This window comes from Periophthalmus magnuspinnatus, chromosome 5, assembly GCF_009829125.3.
Source record: "Periophthalmus magnuspinnatus isolate fPerMag1 chromosome 5, fPerMag1.2.pri, whole genome shotgun sequence".
Lineage (NCBI taxonomy): Eukaryota > Metazoa > Chordata > Actinopteri > Gobiiformes > Gobiidae > Periophthalmus > Periophthalmus magnuspinnatus.
In genome coordinates, this window is record NC_047130.1 from 954,785 (window position 1) to 977,416 (window position 22,632).

Here is a 22,632-nt window from a genome sequence, read left to right on the forward strand (position 1 = left end):
TGAAGATGAGTTTGACGCCTCTGTTCAGTTCTGGTCAGATTACTGTCCTCTTTCCTTAAACAGAAACCTGAGACACACTGTAATCTCTCACAGACCCAAAGTGAACAAAAAGAAACAAAGAGAACAATAGGAGGGCCATTAAAGGTTGAATAGGGTCGTTAAGGCTGAAACTGGAGACAAAAGCCGTGTAATAGCCCTTCAGACAGATAAGAAGGCAGCGTCCAATCTGACCACAACTGAAGAAGAGGCTTGGACGAGCAGAAAACGTCTTCACTCCGACAAGATTTGTCCAAGTGACAGATTTAAACTTTGTCTTTTGCTGTCATTGTCTGTACATTAGCATTGTCCCAATCAAATAAATAAATGCATCAAATTAAATAAATAAATAAATACAGATGTAAATTAACTCTGTAATCTGGTGTAAAGCATCTTTAATGTTTTTGTACACTGTCCCTCCCAAATAAACTAATAAATGAAATGAAATGCATGCATAAAATAAAATAAAATCAAAATAAATTAATAAATGCATAAAATAAAAATAAATTAATAAATGCATAAAATAAAAATAAATTAATAAATGCATAAAATAAAAATAAATTAATAAATGCATAAAATAAAAATAAATTAATAAATACATAAAATAAAAATAAATTAATAAATGCATAAAATAAAATAAAAATAAATTAATAAATGCATAAAATAAAATGAAATAAATAAATAAATGAATAAAGTACAATTAAATAAAATGAAATAAATAAATGCATAAAATAAAATAGAAATAAATTAATAAATGCAAAAAATAAAATGAAATAAATAAATAAATGCATAAAATACAATAAAATAAATACAATAAAATGAATTAAATAAATGCATAAAATAAAAATAAAAATACATTTATTAATGAATGAATGCCCTGCACCAGAAAGTTTCATAGGGCACCTTAAAATCTATAAATGACTGTAAAACATTTGAGATAAAGTTGCATTTTATAAAAAAATAAATAAATACATCGTGACACCAAATTTCCACACAGACTCCACATATGAGGGTCAGGTTTAGGGTTAAAGTCACGGACAAACACGTTTTTCTTCTCATATTTTTGTGGGCATTGAAAAATAGTGACTTTTGGGATCAGTGTGAAATGACCTGACAGCATGAAAACACGTGGCTATATCTTTAGAGACAGCGGGGCTTTAGTGCACGAAGCTGAAGAGATTCTCTGCGGTCTATCACTTTATCACCTCTCCCATCCCAAAGTGCCTTTTAAAGCAGCTCCTTCAAATAAGGCCTAAATTGTTTGTTTGCTGCCTCAGACGCTGTAGCCCCTGGGGTGGAGCGCCGTATATGGAAGACAAGGATTTCATCAAACTGAGCCAGAAAAAGGAGCTGGAAACGGGAAAAGAGCATAAAAGGAAAGTTTGTTTATCTAAATGACCCTTCTGCACAACAGTAACAACTCTGAACGATTGGTTTTATCGCATTTTTTCTCATTTATACAATAATTATCAGGGAATAACCAGAGACTGTACTTATAAATGGACGTAGCCGACCTGCGAGCCAGACTGACAAACATTATGGCAACATTGGGACGCAAGAAAAATGAAGTCAAGTGTCTCAGGAAGGGCATCCGGGCCAAAAACAGACATACAAATAGTTTATAGTAACTGAAACGGAGAAGCTGGTGCTGCTTGTTTCAGTTCACGACCCAGAAATGCAATGACATCCTGAAATATATCGCTCAATAAAATCAAACCACATTCAGAAATATATAATCTATAACTTTTTGCAAATTATAAACTGTTGAAATTGAAAACGTGTGGAGTAAAGATTTGGATGCAGTATTGGAGAATGGAGATATTACACTAGAACTTTCTACACAGAACTTATTTGACAAAAGCTCGGAGAACGTCACTGGTCCTTTTATCCATGAGCTTTGGGACAGTAAACACGTCGATGCATTTTGGAAAACTGCACGTTCTTATCTAATTGAACTGTTACACTGAATATTTATGTTTTTCTCCACTGATCTTCTTAATTAATGATTTTTTTAAACTTACTATTCTGGTCTTTTTTCACAAAAAGACACGACCTGCAGATTTAACAGCAGCGAAAAAACTGCTGACCCTTCGCTGGAAAACATCCAACAGCTTGACCCTCATGTCTGGATCAATACTTTTCATTTTTTCATTAATGTAGATTTATCAGACGCTGAAATGCATCGAGCCAAAAAACTTTCACTGAAGTAACACGGTATTGAAGATCATCTCTAATCTTCCCTTCCTCTCAAAAATTCTAGAACGAGTTGTGGTGAAACAGCTCTGCCGCCACCTGCAGGACAATAATATATTTGAAAAATTTCAATCTGGATTCAGAGCTCACCACAGCACAGAGACTGCACTGCTTAAAGTAACAAATGATTTACTACTTGCTGCTGATAACGGGCTGGCTTCAGTCCTGGTCCTACTGGACCTCAGTGCAGCGTTTGACACCATTAATCACAACATTCTACTGCAGAGGTTAGAATGTGACATTGGAATCAGAGGGACCGCCCTCAAATGGTTTAAATCCTATCTATCAGATAGGTACCAGTTTGTTAGTATAAACCAGAGCACCTCTCCCTGTTCTAAAGTAGCCTGTGGTGTTCCACAAGGATCTGTGCTTGGTCCAATCCTATTTACTCTGTATATGTTGCCATTGGGGAACATTATCAGAAAACATGGCATTAATTTTCACTGCTACGCTGATGACACTCAGCTGTACTTATCAATGAAACCAAATCAGACTGATCAAATAGATAAACTCAGTGCCTGTGTGAAGGACATCAAAACCTGGATGACCTTGAATTACCTGCTCTTAAATCCTGAAAAAACAGAGGTCATTGTCGTTGGTCCCAAAGGTCAAAGAGATTCTCTGTCAGACCAGATAATCTCACTCGACAATGTGAGTTTAGCTTCTAGTCCTACTGTAAAAAATCTTGGAGTCCTATTTGATCAAAATCTCTCATTCACAGCCCATATAAACCTAGCTTGTAAAACCGCATACTTTCACCTGCGAAATATAACTAAAATTAGAAATATTTTACCTAAAAACGATGCTGAAAAACTCCATGCATTTGTTACTTCCAGACTTGATTACTGTAATTCTCTGCTCGCCGCCTGCCCCAAAAGTACTATAAAGTACTATAAAGTACTATAAAGTACTATAAAGTACTATAAGGAGCCTCCAGTTGGTCCAAAATGCAGCGGCCAGAGTCCTAACAGGAACTAAAAGAAGAGACCACATCAGTCCTGTACTAAAATATCTGTGTATTGTGTAGTGTAGATATAAATGTGTGTGTCATATTAAGTGTAGATACATATAAATGTGTTCAAACATGAGATGCAATCGGTGACACGGGCGCACACTTGTGTAAACTGGATGAAAAGTTCTACTATAAATCAAAAACGCACCTTATATTTTGATAAGACTTAATCCTCTCACATCGACGGTAAAAGTCCATTTCACTCCATCAGCTCGGAGACGTCGCGCTCTCTTTGAAATACATTTTGAAAATTTCTGACATTTATCTGATTGTCACAGTGGCTCATGAAAGAAACATGGAATGCGGAGGGTTTATTGCGGGGCCGGAGCTGCTGGCCATTACGTCTCGCCTGGTGCGCCTGTTTTCCCCAAACGTTTCACATGGTAAACAGCCTCGAGGCATTACTCCCGCTCGGCGTACGCGGCCCATACTAAGTGCCCGTGGTCTGAGCGGTCCTGTTACCCACTCAGCAGTCTCCACCTTTCAAAGCGGAGAAAGCAAACATCTCACAGCGCCGGCCTGAGCGTTCCCGCTGATTCAGAGATAATAGGAGGCGGCTCCAGAGGGTATGGACTCAAGAAGCAGCCGCGAAACTGAAACATCGTACGATCACGAAAGCCTCTGAGACGACTGAACATGACGCGCTTTAAGGCAGAGCGATCGTCGTAATGCCTTTGCTCTGCAGGTCAGGGCGTGGTTGAGCAGAGAGACTGGGCTCCAGAGGGAAAGACGGAGCGGTCGGGGTTGGTTTGACAGCTCCTCGCTCGAGGTGTTTTGAACTCAGCGTTTGACTTCTATCTTCTGCCGTCACTTGAGGCGATTTTGAGATAAAAAAAATATGAAAACCTTCAAACTAAGCTGGTTATAGATGTTCTGATTCATTGAAATCATTAATCAAGCATTGAATTAAGTAAACCTGACATTTGATTTATAATGTTCATCATCAAAACACAGTGTCGGGTCGTGCGTTTGACCCTTGACCCTTGAGTGACGTCCCACTTACACATTACAACATCACCTCAGTACAGACTCGTCAAACAACACTTCATTTGAGGAGCATTTAAAACCAATAAGCAGCATTAAATTCACAATTAAGAGAAGAAGACTAAGTTCAGCTACTGTCAAAAAAAAATAATAAAAATGTGATTTAAAGATGCCAAACAAAATCCACCAAAATGATTTAAACAAGTCTTTCCAATAAACTGCACAATGTCGCCGTTTCATATAAGACACAACCAGACAATAACAAAACAAACTATTTATAGTCTAAACATCAGCAAATAAGTGAAAATGTGGCACAGATGAGACTGAACAAACTTTAGTGCAGCTTTAACTGAGGCGACTTCAATGCTCCACGTTATTATTCACATTATAAACTCACTTTTCCTCAGTGGAGCTCCGTCTCCCTGCGCGTCGCTGAGCTGCAGGTCCACTCCAGTGTCTCTAAATGTTTTTAAACTTTAGCTTTAAGTGTCGTAGCCGAACAACAACAGAACAATCTGCAGCGTTTGTCAGAAGCTGTGACCACGAGGACCGTTCAGAGTCGCTCGTCTGACGGACAAACCCTTTTCCTCACAGGGATAGGTTAGCTAGCACAGGGGTAATATCCAGCTTTTCGTGAAAGGCCCGTCTTGAAAATGGCGTGGAAAGTTTATCTGCAACGAGATCAGTCTCTACTCCTCATTTGGCTTTGGATCTCTGGGTTTAGTTTGACTTTCTATAAACTGTCACCTTTCCGTCTCTAGAGTCCAATCACGGGACACGTACACGTCCAGTTTGTGTGAGAGAATATTTCATTTGACATATTTATGAAAATAAATTCACTTTTCTGATCATGTTTAGTTCCAGCAGAGGAGGCCCAACACTGTCTAAACCTTTGTGTTTCATTCATAAAATTATTAAAGCTCTTTTCATTTTGTGGAGTCAAAACAATCACACGACCTCTTGTTGCCATCAAGTGGTGAATGTGAAATGTTCCTCAGTGTTTTTAAAGTCCAATCACGTCCTCCAGACTCATTCTCATCATTTTCTCGTACTGATCCAATTTCGTTCACTTGGCCCAACTTGTTTTGAGCTGCTTCACTCTGAAGTGCGCCATTAGCTGGAGACTATTGTCCGATCGCAGAGGCGTCCCCCACATCCTCACTAATCACTCTGGATGTTTGCTCACTGAAACAAAGCCAATGTGCTTGTGCGAGTCTGCCCCTTTTGTCTGCGCCGCGCTGGAAACAACAACCGTCTAATTTATGACCAGCGCTGCGTGCAAAGATCTATATTTGGATGCAACGTGTGAACAGAGAGGAGGAAGTTCCGGGATCAATATGTGGATAACTTAGAACTCTGCAGATAACAGGATGAACTGAAGGAACCTGCTAAATATTTCAGACGTGCAGTTTAATACTCCAATAACATACATGTTTAAAAAGTCTTACATTTGTACCGTCAACGTGGTTCATTTTGACGCTCGGGTGTGTCTGCTTTTTCATTCTCACACTGTCAAACGCATCAGGCAAACGTCCAATTCTGGGACAATCTAATCGCAGCCGCACATCTCCTTTGGAATTTCCTTTTGACATTAAGAATGAAAAGTTATTTTACCTCAGAAACAGATTTATTCTATTGAAATCTGCTCTGTTTTCACACATTTCTGTCTGTCTCCAGGTATAAATGAGGCGTTTCGGTTCTTTAGGTCGACCGCTGAGTCTGGGCCTTGATCAAAAACAGATTATTGGTGAACGTGGGGCTCTGGGTGTTTGTGTTCGCACAGTTAAAAAGATCTCCCTGGTCCCCTCCCTGCTCCCCACCAGCGCCGTGTCCTTTCATAATCCTCACAAAAGTGGAGGGTATAAATGTCACGATGCATCCTACACCGCTGAGAGGGAAACACGCCGCAAATCACTCAAAATGTCACAGAGATTAAACTAAAACCAATCAACACATTCAGACCTAATCAATTCCTTTCAAGAACCTTTAATACAATGAACAGTTTGGACAGTCAGTGCCCAGTCTGTGTGTCATGTTTGTATCAGCAGCATTTATAGATCAGTGATAGATTCTGCGTCTTCTTGGAACTGCTCCAAGAAGACAAATAAAACCTCAAAAAAATGACACATCAAACCATTTCTGTCGCTCTTGGTTCTGTCGAGTTTCGTTGGAATGTTGGGAACGAACAATCAGACGAATCTCAAATCAAATCTGTCAAATCGACTCCTGTGGCTCAAGACTTTAAAGCAGCAAAAGAACATCTGAGACGTGAGAACCAGCTCACACTCTGAGGAATAAACAGGACTAAACCGGGATTAAAACAGGACTAAACCAGGACTGAACCAGGACTGAACCAGGGCTAAAACAGGACTGAACCGGGACTAAACCGGGACTGAACCGGGACTAAACTGGGACTAAACCGGGACTAAACCGGGACTAAACCAGGACTAAACCAGGACTAAACCAGAGACTAAACCAGGACTAAACCAGGACTAAACCAGGACTAAACATGGGGAATCACTGTTTCAGTTTTCTGCAGCTAAAAGGCTCCAGACGGTTGTTTTTCTGTGCACAGGACAGGGTTTTGAAAGGGTTTTACTCTGCACTTTTCTCTTTTAAAGTAAGTTTTATGATCATGTTTTAAGGTCTTTCTTATTCTGTAAAACACTTTGAATTACTTTGTGTCTGAACTGTGCTGTACAAATAAACTTCCCTTGTTTTCCCACTTCATCAAAGCTGCATCATTGAAAATTATACCTTAGAAAACACATTTTACCCTCATTAAACTCTTATTTCTACTCTGATAGGAGTTGTAGCCATGAGACAAAACAATTAAAAAACTGTTTTATGGACGTCTGACAAAACTATGACCCCAAATCACATGTAAGGGTAAAGAGCGTCTCCAGAGAATGTCCTTGTCCTTCTACACAGCCATTTTCAGAAACATTAAGTTAAACGGCGTCACAGACCTGCTTCTCTGGACAGCTGCATGAAGGCGTCCACTCCCTTCTCGCCGTAGCTGCCCTCGGACGCCACGGTGGAGACGTAGTTCCAGCCCATGGCCTTGACGATGTCCACCATGGCCTGGGCCTGGAAGCTGTCCGGAGGCACCACTCGAGAGAAGAAGTCGTACCTGCGGTCATCGCTCAGCTCTGGGGCAGTGGACGCGTAGCTTATCTGAGGAATCTGAAGGAGAAAAACACAGGATTGTCGGTTGTTAGATTACGTCGAGTATAATAAAAACGTTTAGCGTAATAATGTCGCTATCTCGCTCTAATTGCACTGCATTTATCAACTTTTTAAACCACGACAGGCTGTGAGCTTCTCGTTTATTTCCACACCTCATAATTGGCGAGGCTTTTACATTTGCTGACGGTGTCTTTATGTAATTAATTAGTATAATGTTCAAACCATCAACTTAATTACTTTGAGCAGAACTTTAAATCCAAGGAAAACGTATTCAATTTTCATAAACTTTTACAATATTTGTGAGAATGTGGTTTGAAAAGATAAAACGTGTAGCGACATGTGCTGGGAAGTAATGAATTAAATGTGAGCCAAAGATGAACGAGCAAAAAAAAAGCAGCTGACCTCGTTTTCCGTACGCTAAAAAAGTCTTAACACACACGAAATAAAGTTATATAAACCACGAGAATCGAGATAAATCCATGTACGTTTGATCAGACGGGGAAACCGCAGCGCTAACCAAACTCTAATGTCAATATAATCCATAATGAGTTCGACACGACAGAGAGCGCGGGCGATGCTGGCGATTACGGCAAATATCAGAGAGGTCAGAGGTTACGACGTCAGTGTCCATCTGCGTCTTTGCTAATGGTCAGAACAAATCGCAGAGGAGCTTCGACGTCTGAAACACGTCTTCTTTTCAGAGGTTTGTGTCGGCGTGATCCCTCAGTCGAGCCGTCCAGGTCTGATCCAGAGTAAAAGACGAAAGTTAAATCTGTCAAATGGATGGAAAAGTTGTAGGAGCGAAGACGTTTAGCTGCTCGTCCAAGCCGCGGCTTGGACGAGCAGCTAAACGTCTTCGCTTCTACAAGACGCTTCTTCAGTTCTGGTCAGATTCCTCCTGGACGCTGCCTTATATCTGTCTGAAGGAGGCGCTAACGACACTGAAACTGAAGCGTCTTTTGTTCACTTTTACTGTTCTTCCGTTCAGTTTTCCGTCTCCTCCTCAAATTATCCGATCGTCTGAAAAGAATTTACAAAAACGTGCCACACAAATGTAAAAGTTTAACTGATTCAGGCCGTTGTTGGACTGGGGGAAGTACGAAAGATGATTTTAAATGACACGTTTGAATGTTCAGTTGATGTAATTTTAAGTAATAAGTTCAGCCCCATGTGTTTAAATTTAAAATAAAAGATTCCACAGAAGAGAAAATCCTCCTCCGTCACACTCTGAAGCTCCTGGATCGTTGCTGCACATTATTTTTTAGCCAACAGCTCCATAGTACGACCCTGAGATACGAGGTTTGTGAGCTGGACCTTCATCGTCATCAACATTCACCAAATTCATCCTTCTACCCTGTGTTTTTATGGCAAAGACCAGCAGCTACAAAATCAGTCTTTTTGTGCTCACAGTAGCAGAATACGAGCCGTATAAGCAAAGCTGCTGAGCCCGAGGTCACACCCTGTTGATTTAGCAGCCGTGTCCTTGACATGCAGTTGCTTAAACGTGTCTGGTGTTTTATTGACTTGTGACTCGAGATGTCACAGAGGCTTCGCCGAGTGACCTGCAGGGCTCAAGTCTCCCGAAGGTAAACACTCTGAAGGACAGGCACAAAAGATTAAAACCAATACAGTATTTTAATCACAACAAACAGACCTTTTAAACAAACCACGGCGTTATGACCACTGGGTACGGTGTCACAACACAACGGAGCATTATTCACTGACAAATGCAAAGTGCTGCTTCTCTGCATGTTAAACCCGGGCAGAAAAGCCTGCGGGCACAAAACACAGTAACCTCAGAGAAGTGGAAATAAATCCAAGCGTACTTCCTTCTCTATTCTGCTTGATTCTCTGCTCCCCTCACCTCTGCTGAGGACAGGACTCTCACACTAACACACTCCCACTCATTCAGAAATGGCTCCAGGTTCAGTCCAAGATCCTTGAAAACTGCTCTTTTGTGCAAATGGAATTCAATGTTAGACCCAAGTTCATTCCATGAAGAAGACCATTTACACATTTTTAGAATGTTAATGGAAACACTTTCATGTACCACTTTACTGATCTACACGTTACAGCTCGTACATGTCGTGATATGTGCTCAAACTACATGATTATTACACTAATATATGACTAAATATAGAAATGAGCACATGAGAACATGAAGACAAACAGAGCTCTAAAGCCCAGAGGACGCTCTCAGGACCAGGTGGTCCTCCTCTGCACTGCCCACCTCACGTATAATTGACTAAACCAGCAGATGTTACACACGTGACCTTGATAAAACAGCTTCACCAGCCTGTGGAAAAGACCAGTGTTTAGACTCTACACGAGGAAAAAGGTGCGTCTGTTTCAGTGAGACCTGGGCCCAGAGCAGACGTCACTGTGACATTTTGGAAAGAAACATACAAACAATCTGTGTATATTTGGTCAAATGGGATTTTTCCAGGTACCACAAAGCGATTACTGCTCTGTGCAAAAAGGAACTCACAGCATCAACTGTGCACGTCAGAGCAGGGGTCAAAGGTCACTGCAGGTCAAAGGTCAGTCCACCGTGAACAATGAAAACACTCAGACCCATCAACTCGACAGAGGCTTTACCTGCACAGTCATTTTACCTGTGACCCATGGACTGACACAGATATTTATTAAAAACTCTAAAACTACGTCACCGTAACCGACCACGGACAGAATTGACAGTTTATCAGTTAAATACAGTTTGTAACATTTCATAGGCGCTGAAACTATATTAAAACGTTTGGATTTGAAGGTCAGACACTAGTTCCACTCACTCTCTGCTTCTCTTTTCCAAATTCATTTATTATTGGTGAGTTAGTTGACACGGCCGCTGAAGTAAATCCTCACAGAGCCGACACAGCACAGAGGCGTCGGAGGCTTTGAGACGCTCAGCGGTCACTGTACAAGCGCACACGGGGCGTTCACAGCGGGGAACGGCGTCTGGAGCACAGCGCAGGATCAGTGTCAGCAGAAACATAATTCAGCATTTTAAACGCTCTTTTCCGTAACATAAAAATGAAATCTCCAGGCAGTTATTGTGAAACATAAGCCGTTTAAGAGAGAGTGATTTTTAAATGAAAAGGAACTTCCAATGGATGTGTGGAAATGACAAACCGGGGGACATAACCTCAGGATGAAAAAGAGAAAATATTATTCATTTTCATTTTTATATCATTTATAATATTATTTTTCACTATTATTATTATTATTATTATTATTATTATTATTATTATTATTTATTTATTTATTTATTTATTTATTTTATTTTTTTTCTCTTCTGGTGGGGGTTGAAAAAAGGGGAAAAAAGTAATTGTACTGTAACCTGTATAGTTGCAGATGAGATCAATACTTGAATAAAACAAAAACTGATCACACACAAAAAAATTAAAAGCCAAATTAGCGTCAGTGACTGTTTCCAGGTGACGCCACAGACCAAGTTATAGTTCAGGTTTGTGGAGAGGCGATAAATCCATGTTTTTGAAGGGATTTTTTGGCAATAAAACACCTTTATAAGACATTTTAAAGTGCGGTTTATTTCTGAAGTAAATATAGACGATAAGCAATACCACTGAAACCAAAATATAAAGCAGAATTATCCCCCCAAAAGCATTCTTTATGTACAATATTGTTAAAAACACAAACTGAAATAAATAAATAACAAAACACAACACTTCAGTAGTTGGTTTGTATCTATAACGAGTCATAGAAGTTCATAGTTCAACACTTTCCAGCTCAAATCTCAACGTAGAACAGAAAAATAACCAAACTTTTTCCCTCTAGCGCAAAGAAAATGTGCCCCCAAACCCGACTGTTCCATCTGTTACGTCCTGAACGATAAGGCGATGTATTTATCGTGACACGCCTGCATAGATAGAACCGTTTAATGCCAGACTGTAGAACATTTCAGACATGTCCACAGACGAAAACACGTGACCTACTGTACTCTCCACCACGAGTGCATCCAAATATCCCACATTATTCCACTTCTGCACAACTATTTGGGCCTGACCACTGATAATTGGTCATTTCATGCAGATGGAGCGGATAATTCCGAGTTTGTCCGTGCACCTTCACACTGTATACAAGCACGCAGCTGGTTTAAAGCTTTAACTTTGGCAGAAAACCAATATCTCCCTCCTTGTGACAGATTAGAGCCATAAGCGGCTTGGTCACCTCTCTCTCCTTCCATCATACTCGCTGGCATTCTTCTTTCTCCGCCTGGACATGGAAAGGTCAGGATCTCGACAGCTTCAATAAAACACAACCTGCACTACAGCGTGACAATGGCTGAAGCCGCCATTGATCCCAGACGCAGTACGGAGATTCCAGGAGGGAATTTTGAGACTTATTTTATGCTAAATTTACTCTTCTGATCTTTAAACCGTGTTATAATGTTGTTTCCTTCTCAAAAAACAATCCTGGAGTTGTGTTTTGTTTCATTTACACGTGTTTGAGTAACAGTTTGAGAGAAGTACTCAGCCTAAATCTGCAGAGTTTGTGTGATAAACATGTGAGAATGAAACAAAACACAACTCCAGGTCTGTGTGTGACGAGGAAACATTAAAACAGAGATCAGAAAATGGTGTAATCTGAGTCGTTTAAGTTCATTTAGAGTTGCTGCTTTTATGAAATTCTGTAAATGATATTTCCATTCTTCCAAAATTACCCACTTGTACAAAACTTACAGCCAAGTTTTGTACTGATCTACATCGATTATTACAAAGTGTGAAGTAAAAAGACATGGTTCAGAGGTAACACAAAGCAATCAACAGATAAAAATACACAAAAACTGGATTTAACAAAGCAAATATGTGGGGGTTGCTGCAGAACAACCAAATATTATGAGTGTGGGACCTTTTTTTTTTGGCCTGGCAGTGTATTTATATTTAAAAAATCCATTCCTCCTCGTCTGCAGGTTGGTCTCTCATCCTTTTTCCACGCTCTCGTTTCTCCACCAGAGTCCCAAGAGCTTGAGGGTTCTGCAGTATCTTTGCTCTTCCTGTTCCGCACTTTTCTGGACTGAGATGTCTGATGTTTTTCCTCAGATCTGCTCCAGTTTGAGGGTCGTTTCTCTAGTTTCTCGTGTTCCTTTTTCCTGATGTTCGCTTGGTTCTGTGACGTCCACCACGGCGGCTTTGCTCTGATGTTTCTCCACCTCCGCAGTGTCCGGTTGGTTGTTGGTTTCGCCGTCATGTATTTATATTTCAGCTCATTGGATTCTGCGTCGTCAACCGTCACTGCCTGTGTTTACTGATGTTTGTGTGGATTTTAACAGTGTGTATATATATTTTCTTTTATTTTGTGGCTTGTCTGTTCTAACACCAACCTGCCGAGGGATTTCAGTCGGAAAACAGCAACAACTTATTAAAACTAAATCTGACCTACTCACCTGAGATTGTGTTAATTCTTTTGCACCGTCCAGTTTTAAATGAATCATATCTCAGCAATGATACGATTCCAAAAAAGCAGAAAAGACAAACTGGTTTCTAACATACTATTTTTGATTAGTTCATCCATTCATTTTGGTTTACTTTCTACTACGCAAAGTTTGTGGTGCTGAACTGGCAAAAAATCCCCCGTGTTTACAGCTTTATAAATGCACAAAAAGGGGAAAAAATGAACAAAACTATAACAACAAAATCTGAGAGTTGGTTGAAAACACGGCACAGTCAGAGACAGCGACACAATAAAGTGCAACACGGATCCAGGAGGTGACAGAGAGAGATACAGAATTGATTCAATGACCCTGTAAGCTGCTCTGAACCTGAACTGAGTACGAGACAAAACAGTTTGGATGAAAAAACAGTGAAGGTGGCCCAGCGCTGATATTGACATTTCCATCTGACATTTGTGTGAGTGGCCTATGGCACAAGACTTGGAGTTATTGACCTTCTGCTGAGGGCTGATGTCTATTAAATGAGTGTGTTTGTCGGAAAAGAGCTCCCAATGATTTGTGACAGCTGTTAGAGTCCACGGGCCTCCTGCACCGGGCGGTAATGAGAGCCTAAGGACTCGAAGAGAACGCACAGGACGCGTGATGGACGTGTCCTATAGAGACATCCAGACATCAGGGACGAGTAAAGCAATCAAAACGTAGATAGATTTGGACGCCTATGTCACGTGCAAGTTTCAACAGAGATCGACGATACTTTTTTTCTCCCTCATAACCGAAGCGGATACTGACGGGTGAGAATCTACTGAAACTGATGTGAGTTCTGCAGCATTTACACTCTGAAGTGACCTGAGCCTGCACAGCCCAGAGTCCGCGGTGAGTTTGCACATTAACAGCACCTTCTAAGGTATCTACAACAAACTGGTATCTTGATTTACCAACGCTAAACTAAATAACACACAGTGGATTTGGAAGTGTGGGGAATCACCAAGACGCAATGGAGACCAGCGTGGGAGAGGACAACGACTGTGGACAAGAAGATAACTGTGATGTTCTGGTCATTTTGGTTAAAAACACATCTCAGGAATGTGTGACCCGCACTTTGAGAGGATTGTAAAACAGTTCCCACCATGCAAACCAGAAGAAGACCCACCCGTCCAAAACCTGTCCTTTCCCGAGAGTCCATTGCTTCATTGTCCATTTTACCTTTGTGGAACTCTTTAAACCTTCTGACTTTATGTTTCAGACTCTTGCTCCACCAGAAACGAACATTCTTACAACCTGCATGACAAATGAAAATGTGACGATGCAAAACACACGACTGTTTAAGCTTTGAGCAGGTTAGGGTTAGGGTTGCCCAGTCGTTGTTGAAAATGAAAATTGGTTCTCAACCGACCTACCTGGTAAAATAAAGGTTAAATAAATAAAAAAAATATAGGTTACAGTGGCCCAAAGTGAACAAAACTCTAAAGAACAACCATATGATCTGATAAATGTCATTAAAGTTATGACTGATGACATTTGAGTTTATTTCGTCAGCACATTTCCTTGGTTCTCCTACCCCTCGGTTTGAAGCGTTTCATCCGTTTGAAGGAGTGTACAGCTCTTCACCTCATCCCTCCCCCTCGCTCTTAAAGAGAATTGGGCTACTCCTTCGCCTCTCGTGTGCAGAAAATGAAAGAGAAGAGCTGCTGCGCTTTGTATGCAGATGCAGCAGAGACGTTCAGAGACGCTTCTACCTGTGATATCTGCCACATCAAGGCCACGCTCGACCTGCGTCAACGTATTTTCCCACTTGTTGTTGAAGACGTCCGTGAATCGTCACAGCTCTACCTTTAGCAGCAGTTTTTACTTCTACTTTGTTACCAAAACTGAGTCAGACTTTGGCGTCTAATAAAGTCTGCTTTGCTAGTCCAACATGGCACTAAAACGGCGTGTCGGTGCAGGGGTAAGCGTATAAATATATTAAGTAACGAAGGAGCAAGGCCAGACTTGTCTAGACATTTTATTATGAAACGGCTGAAACGGCAAAATGTTCTCTAATTGGTGTCCATTACCAGAAAATGATCCAGTGAGTTTTATTGTGCAGAATACAAAAGGTATAGAGGTTGAGCCATAAGACGTCACGTTATTAGCTCAGAAAAGTGGGTCTGAGACGGTGGATTTCTCACGGTGCAGCTCGTCCAGTAGAACCTGCTGCTGCGATTGTCCCGACCGAGCTCCATCTCAAATATATAGACCTACTCTGCACCTCCTAACAAGATAAGATATTCTTTTATTGTTTCCCTCAGGAGAAATTTGTCTCGGGTCACGGCACCAAATGTTCGACACGGTGAAAATAAAATAAAACAGATCACCTGCAACAGCGGTGCACAGAAATACAGCAAATACTCTGCAAAAAGACGAGAGACACTGCAGTGACCGTGAATAATGAACCTTACTGGACCTTACGCTCACATTTTATATTATAATAATGTCATTTCCGGCTCTAACTCTACGGGAGATGTGCTGTTTTTGAAAGAAATGTCCAAACTTATGATTCACAAATGTTGAACCATATCATTTAATAACTCGCCATATGAATCTCGTGAATTTAAGACTTTTCAAATGGCAATGATCACGTCTTTAGGATTAAATATTAGCTCTTTTTTAAGATACAATGACTTCAGTTTTGTTTATTTGTGCAGCCAGGGGACATGTGGATGTTGATGTCTTTGTGTCACTTTTTGTTCATGTGGATAGGCCCAGTTTTTACAAAGATATTAACCATAAACTCAACAAATCCGACCTGTTCTCCAGCTCCGACCTGCACGTGGAACTGGCTAATGACCAAATCCCGAGCTCTGATTTGTCTCCTGGATGTACGTCTGTGCGTCTGACAGCTCTTTGTGTTCACCGTGCAACAGCCAGAGGGTCACATCTGGCACAGCGCTCCGACCTGAGCTAAATCAAGACGACAGGAGCCTACGCCGCACATACGGAACACGGCGAGGAGACTGAGGACGGTGCGGCGACCGGACACCAATCAGTCAGTGATCAGAGCTCGTGGAAATGACAGAAAGCAACTGTGCTACTTCAACTGATGAAATACAGTCGGCTCGGACGTTTGCACTTCCTGTTTGCACATTATATCCTCATCTGTGCACAGTTTTACTACTGACAACTGCACAAAAATGGCACAAAATATATTTTAGCCAGTGGCCTTAGTCAAACGTCCATGTGCTCCTTTTGATTATGTGTCGATTCAAACGGATGAGCCAAATGTTTAAAAGAGAAGCCAAAAATCAAACTGACTAATCAATCGCAATCATCCAAATGTCAAAAACAATTCCACTTGTAATATTTTATCTGAATATATTTGCTCATTATCTGTGAATATGTACACAGCATCCATCCTGTATTTGACATAGTCCATGTTCTGTAAAGATTATGTTTCTGTTTCTATATTTTACTGCTTCTCTTTATCTTATTATTTATCTGTTTTATACCTTTTTTTAACATATTCTTGGCGTCCAGTGTGGGCAGCAAAGTAAGAATTTCATCGTACTGGGTTTCTTTTCCGTGCATTTGACAATAAAACTTAAAAAAAGAAAAGAAATTGACACTTTAAGCGCCTTGTAAAAAGTTCACTTTGGGGATAAGTCATGAATTAATCAAACTAAACTGAGACTCCGCAGCATCGGGAATAAAAAAAAAGACTAGAAAAACGAGACGGGCGCTCTGGATTTGTAACTTTTCTAAAACAAGCTCTACCACTTTATAGCGATGGTTTTGCTTGGCCTGAAATGTCTCACAGTACGGCATTAAACTGTATCTCTATCTCCATGAAGAAAAGCAGATGTTCCAGGGCCAAGTTCCAGTTGGTCAGATCTGTGGAGAGGTGAGTCCTTTCACAGTAAAAGTTCATGTTTTTCTAGGTATTTTGTTCCAGATGTTTTCTTTTTCTCACAATAAAAACATCTTGATTTTAATAAATGACAGATACAGAACGTTTAAGGCGACATTTTGCAAGAACATCTCCGTGGGGACTGGCAGAATAAGTCCGATTGCTTTCTCGATGTTCTGTATAAAATTACACGTATAATTACTTTTATATTGTTTATTGATGTGGCTGGATAATGGCACATTTCTGACTCGCATTCATTTATTTTCCATTTCAAACACGACGCTAAACTGTGACTGTGCTGAGACGCTTATGACTGTCGTGATTGTAAAATAGTGAGCGTTTGAGATGTGTCCGTCCCTCGCGTTCGTCTCGGTGTAACCTGACGTAGAAGACGAGGGCGGACGCATTACGCTGACTTCATTACGCCGAGGCTGCTGTTGTGCGGAGAACGATCAGGTGTCTCGGGTTTCAGGTGAGTGGATGAGTCTTAAACACTTGAGAATGTCGTTTTTCTCATATATTTACCTTTTTAGTGTGATCACAAGTGCTTAATGTTCTGAAAAAGTCTTAATTTTATTTGGTAGATAAATGAAGCAGAAAGAAGCGACTGGCAGCGGCGTCTTGGTCTGTATTGATGCATGTCTTTGCCAAATATTCATTCTAAAAATTGAATTAAAAACACCAGATGCTGAAGTAAATCATTATAATTTTATCAGTTTGAGCAATCCAGGCTGTCGAGCGCACATTTATCAACTGAGCAGTGATAAATGTCAGGTTAGAAGAGAAACAAGACCATCCACCAACTAACGAACGAACTAACGAACCAACGAACTAATGAACTAACTATCTAACTAACTAACTAACTAGCTAACAAACTAACTTTAGATCCCAACTCAGTCTAGTGCAGGGGTTGGCGATCTTTAAAAAAAAAAAAAAAAAAAAACCCAAAACAAAACACTGTAAATACTTTCTGACATCGAAAATGAAGTTTTAGTTTTTTTACCTTTACACTTTGTATAAACTATAATGTGCTGCTTATGAAATCCATGAAGAAAGAAAGAGAAAAGTACATTTTATTTATGTCACAAACTCATTTGAACATTTTGAACTCAAATAGTAAAAAAAACAAAAACAGAAAACACCATGAGCGTCGTCCTTGTGTCACTTTCGTGCGTTCAGATCGTGTACCGGACACTAAATACACACCGTTCTGTTTGTACCGACTTCCGTGAGTGAAACGTTTATTTTAATATTTCAAGATCAAAAAAATCTTCCAATTTATGAAAATAAAACACAATTCAATTAAATACTTATACTTACATCAACTATTTTCCCAAACCATGAGGAGCCACGGTACAAGGACGAAAGAGCCACATACGGCTCCGGATCCAGAGCCGTGAGTTGTCGGTCCTTGGTCCATCAGACACACGTGATCGAGTTCAGTGGAGTTTTTGTGTTTGTGAACGTTAATAATGTGAAGAGACTCAAGTGACCAGACGAGTAAAGTTTTATGAAACAGACGTTAATAAACAGAACAGTGGGTTTGTAATGGGCCATAGTTTGTTTGTTTTTTCAATCTGAACATCTTAATTATTCACCACAATGAGTTTATAAGTGTTTTCCACAACGATCAGACGCCAGAGCAGAGTTTGCAGTAATCGTACAGATGTTAAACGTACACATTTTGCATCTCGGATAAGAAAATATAACATGTACCGTAAATTTCGGACAATAAGCCGCTACTTTTTTCCCACGCTTTGAACAACAGTGCGGCTAATTTATAGATTTTTACTGCCTAAGGTCCACTGGGGGGCGCTCTAACAGTAAACGCATAAGTGAGACACAGGGAAAGATTATGAACGGATGCTTTTCAGACACAATTTAAAAAGAAAAAAAGCGTTTCCTTAATTAAAACTTAAAAACCTTCAGTGTACCGTCTTTCTGTGTAAAAAAAAACCTGCGGCTTATATTCAGGTGCGGCTTATATATGAACAAAACAGATTTTCTTTTCAAATTTAGCTGATGCGGCTTATATTCAGTCCCAAATTTACAGTAATTAGATTCAGATCGTTCATAGTACATTCATTTTGACGTCAAGAGCTGCTTATACAACATAACGGTCATGGGGCGAGACAAATTCCGCTCAGATAAAGTAAAAAATAAAGCTTTAAACAGCAGAACACTGCAGCGTCTATGAAACTTTGACTTCACTTTCACAGCGACGTGCCGTATATTCAAGCAGAACCATAAACAGATGAAGTCGGCTGCTCCCCCGTTAGCTTGATTTGCACTAGACTGTGACAAGCTCAATAAAAGTGCCCTCTCAGTACTGTCCCATCAAATACACGGAGGACTTTGGCCTTACATAATTCATTAGGTTCACCCGGCACCTCGGACTGTAACAGAGTGCAGTAATCCTACTTAATCTGATGCTGTTAATTCATTTGTCCTACACTGCCCCCAATTCACTCTCTGGTGTCACCCGTAACAGAGACGAGCAGGAGGAGAAGGGCAGATGTGAGAGGAGGAGGAGGAGGAGGAGGAGGAGGAGGAGGAGGAGGAGGAGGAGGAGGAGGAGGAGGAGGAGGAGGAGGAGGAGGAGGAGGAGGAGGAGACAGTAAAGGAAGAAAGATTCACGCTGCAAAATGAGTCTGGCATTAGCAGAGGAGAAAGACGACGTCGAGGCGCTCAGAGCCATCAGGATCTGAGGTAATGACCTGGAGCAGCCTATTAAATTTTAAATGACTTGAATTAATTGAATGGCACAGTTATAATCACAATGAATATTTTAAATTAAACCATTTAGGTGGCTGGAGTGATGGAGTAACTATTTTGATTTCAAATGAGTTCCAAAAGTCTAGTGACTCGGTGTAATGCGACGGCGGCTCTGATGTAACACAACAGCTTGAGTGTAATAAGGTAAATTAGGAGCCAAATTGGTGTTTTTCCTCCATAAGATTTAAATATTTATCCTAAACACGCTCAGTGAAGAGCCGCTCGGCCGTATGTCGTTCCTAAAGTGGTGATGAGCTCGACAACAGCGGAGCCTCCGTCCTCTCGATGCTTAAAGAGGCTCTTCTGACTCAACGATTTATTGGAGAGTCTGTGGACGGGACGGAGAGCGACACGCCGCGCTCTGATTGGATGAGCCAGACGGGGGGATCGATGGATGGGCCTCATTCGGTCGAGACTGTTGGGAGTTTGTCTCTTTAAGCGACAAGGAGCGAGGTCCATCCACAAAACAGAAGTCAGGCTCATGTTTGCCCCATTTAAGGTCAATTTAGAGAAACAACTTTGTGATTCTGCAACTTTAACTGGGCTTAATGAGCAGGAACGAAGACGTCACTCATATTTGTTCATTATGATCTTTGTGTGTGTGTGTGTGTGGGGGGGGGGGGGGGGGGGGCGTGTGTGGGTGTGTGTGTGTGATCAAATCTTTTATTCAAGTATTGATCTAATCTCCCCCAATGGGCATATACACAGAGGAAAAAAATAAAAAATAAAAATAAAATAAAATAAATAAATAAAAATAAAAAATAAATAAATAAATAAATAAAAAATAAAAAACATAAAATAAATAAATAAATAATAATAATAATAATAATAATAATAATAATAATAATAATAATAATAATAATAATACAAAAAAATAAAAGTAAAAGTAATAATAAAAGTAATCATGTCCAAGTTTGAATTCCTTCCATACAGTAATTGCAAATTTCCTCCATAAAAACACATCAGCAGAAATGACATTATACATATTCCTGATGTACTGTACTTGTACTTGTACTATAAAGAATCCACATTACACAAAAACAGACATGTCATATATTCAGATGTCGAGTTTGGTCAGTGCGCTGGACCAGCAGGAAATGTTTTTGTCTTTTGCTTCAGCTGAATGAGATAAAACTCATCCTTGTTCATGATGAATTAAGTGTTTCTTCATGTCTTATTATTTAAGCTGCAGGAATCATCACGTTATTTAGTTGTAGTTATAAAGTGCTAACTGTACTTGTTCTTGTTCTCCACAGAAGCATCGTCCGTGTCACTGCTGCGGTTTATAACAATCATTCAAACTATTTTTTCCAGAGTTTGACAACACAAAATGTCGTCCGTGTTACTTTGTCGTACGATCTTGATGCCGGGAACTTCCCAGAACCAAAGTCTCTCCAGTCAAATTATAAATGTCATGTTGTGGGTGCACCGTCGAGTCCTGTCAAGAAACATCCAGCTCTTAAATCTGCTCTTGACAGAAGCAGCTGTATCTTACATTACATTTTTTTTCCTATGGTAATATCCAGCAGGAGTTTTTATGAGGGATATGTATTCATTTTTGTGCTTTCTGTTGTGGCTGCGCAGCGCATTTCAACTTAATGAAACCCGTCTTCAAGCCCTTTATTATGGAGTCAATAAAGAAGGCATTGAATACATTACCATTCAGCCATATTGTGCGTCTCACCTTGGCTTCTGCGCCGTATAAACTCTTACTTCAGCGTCTTGTTTTGCTCTCCACGGCTCTGCCACTGCCAGCGCCTCCAATCCCACTCGCCACTCTCCACCCAGAGCCCATAAAGCAATCATCAACCCAAACCGCCGCTCATTCTGTCATCTTGTTTTTCATAGTCCCTTTGCAAACCCGCGCATTGACGACCGCACGCGCATCCATATTGATTCTGTGCTGGTGAATGCGCTTCATTCAATTGCCAAGACCCGGTATTCCGCTAAAAGCACCGATGAGACACTTGACTGCTGAGTGGCCCTCTCGCTATCGCCCTCTCGCATAACCGCTCCGCACTGTGCCGCGTCCAGCAGCTCTCAGCGGGCTTTTGAAATGTTGTCCAGACTGGCTCCACGCATGTTTTGGTGAGATAGTTTCCTTTACACAACGGCGTCGACAATGGATCTCCCCCCCTAAGCGATTTGCTCCAGTGATGCTTAGTTCTCCCGGTGATCTCGCCGCGTACGCGAACACAGCCCGGATTAGCCGCCAACCGCTGTCGCCACGCCACGGATACACAAACGAGGAGATTATACCGCCATAGATCAGGCCCGGCTCACATAAAAATGCTGAAAAGCGTTAAGAATAAAGAGCACGGCCACTTACATTTAACGCTAAACGGGATGATGTAGGATTGTTAAGAGCCAGATGTATTTATTTTGTGATCAGCTGTGGTTAACGTGGCCAACTGTGCATTTCTGAACAATAAAAGTTTCAAGCGTTATTTGAAAAGGTGTGGCAATAAAGACATTACTTTTGTGGTCTTTTACACAGCGATAAAATGATCTGAACACACTAAATTCCACACAATCGCGAGCCACATAGTCTCTGCGAGGTATAATGTACTCCACTAAACGGTTAATCTCGTGCGTTAAAATGTAATGACACATTTACAGAACCATAGCATTGTATTAAGATGGATTTGTTCATTTAGGCACTAATACACCAAATTCATTATCCCATTAGAATATTTAGTCATATATCATGTTGATTACAGGGAGGAGGTACTTATGAAAACAGGTTATTTATGCGCTGAGTAATTGATTCATCGCCTCCAGGTGGTGAGGACGATTACACGTAAACAGCGCTGTACAGTAACTCTGAAATTAAAGACGAATGCGACGTCAGCCCTCCACCCGCACGATGGTAAAACACACGGTGCACCTCACACTTTTATTACATTAAATGGCCTCTACCACATTTTTTTAACATATATTTGAGCAAAATCTGCCTCAGCCCAGTGCACATATACTGTACGAGCAGCAGAGGAGCCGTCGCCTCTGCAGGTGGAGGAGAGTCTCTGCCTCGAGTGGAGCAGTTCAAGTATCTCGGGGTCTTGTTCTCGACTGAGGGGAGGATGGAGCGTG

At 40.7% G+C, this 22,632-nt stretch overlaps 1 protein-coding gene across 2 annotated transcripts in view; it reads right to left on the reverse strand.

Annotated features, from left to right (window-relative positions):
* The window catches only part of LOC117371361 (metabotropic glutamate receptor 7), a 150,081-nt gene extending 142,613 nt beyond the window's left edge, over nt 1-7,468 (reverse strand). Inside the window, exon 1 of one of the 2 annotated variants that reach the window (XM_033967024.2) lies at nt 7,255-7,468. In XM_033967024.2, coding sequence (XP_033822915.2) covers nt 7,255-7,366 — 112 coding nt within the window. In that variant the 5' untranslated portion in view covers nt 7,367-7,468. The remainder of the gene's footprint in view (nt 1-7,254) is intronic. The other variant, XM_055222142.1, reaches the window with a different exon arrangement.
* Nucleotides 7,469-22,632: the final 15,164 nt, after the last annotated feature.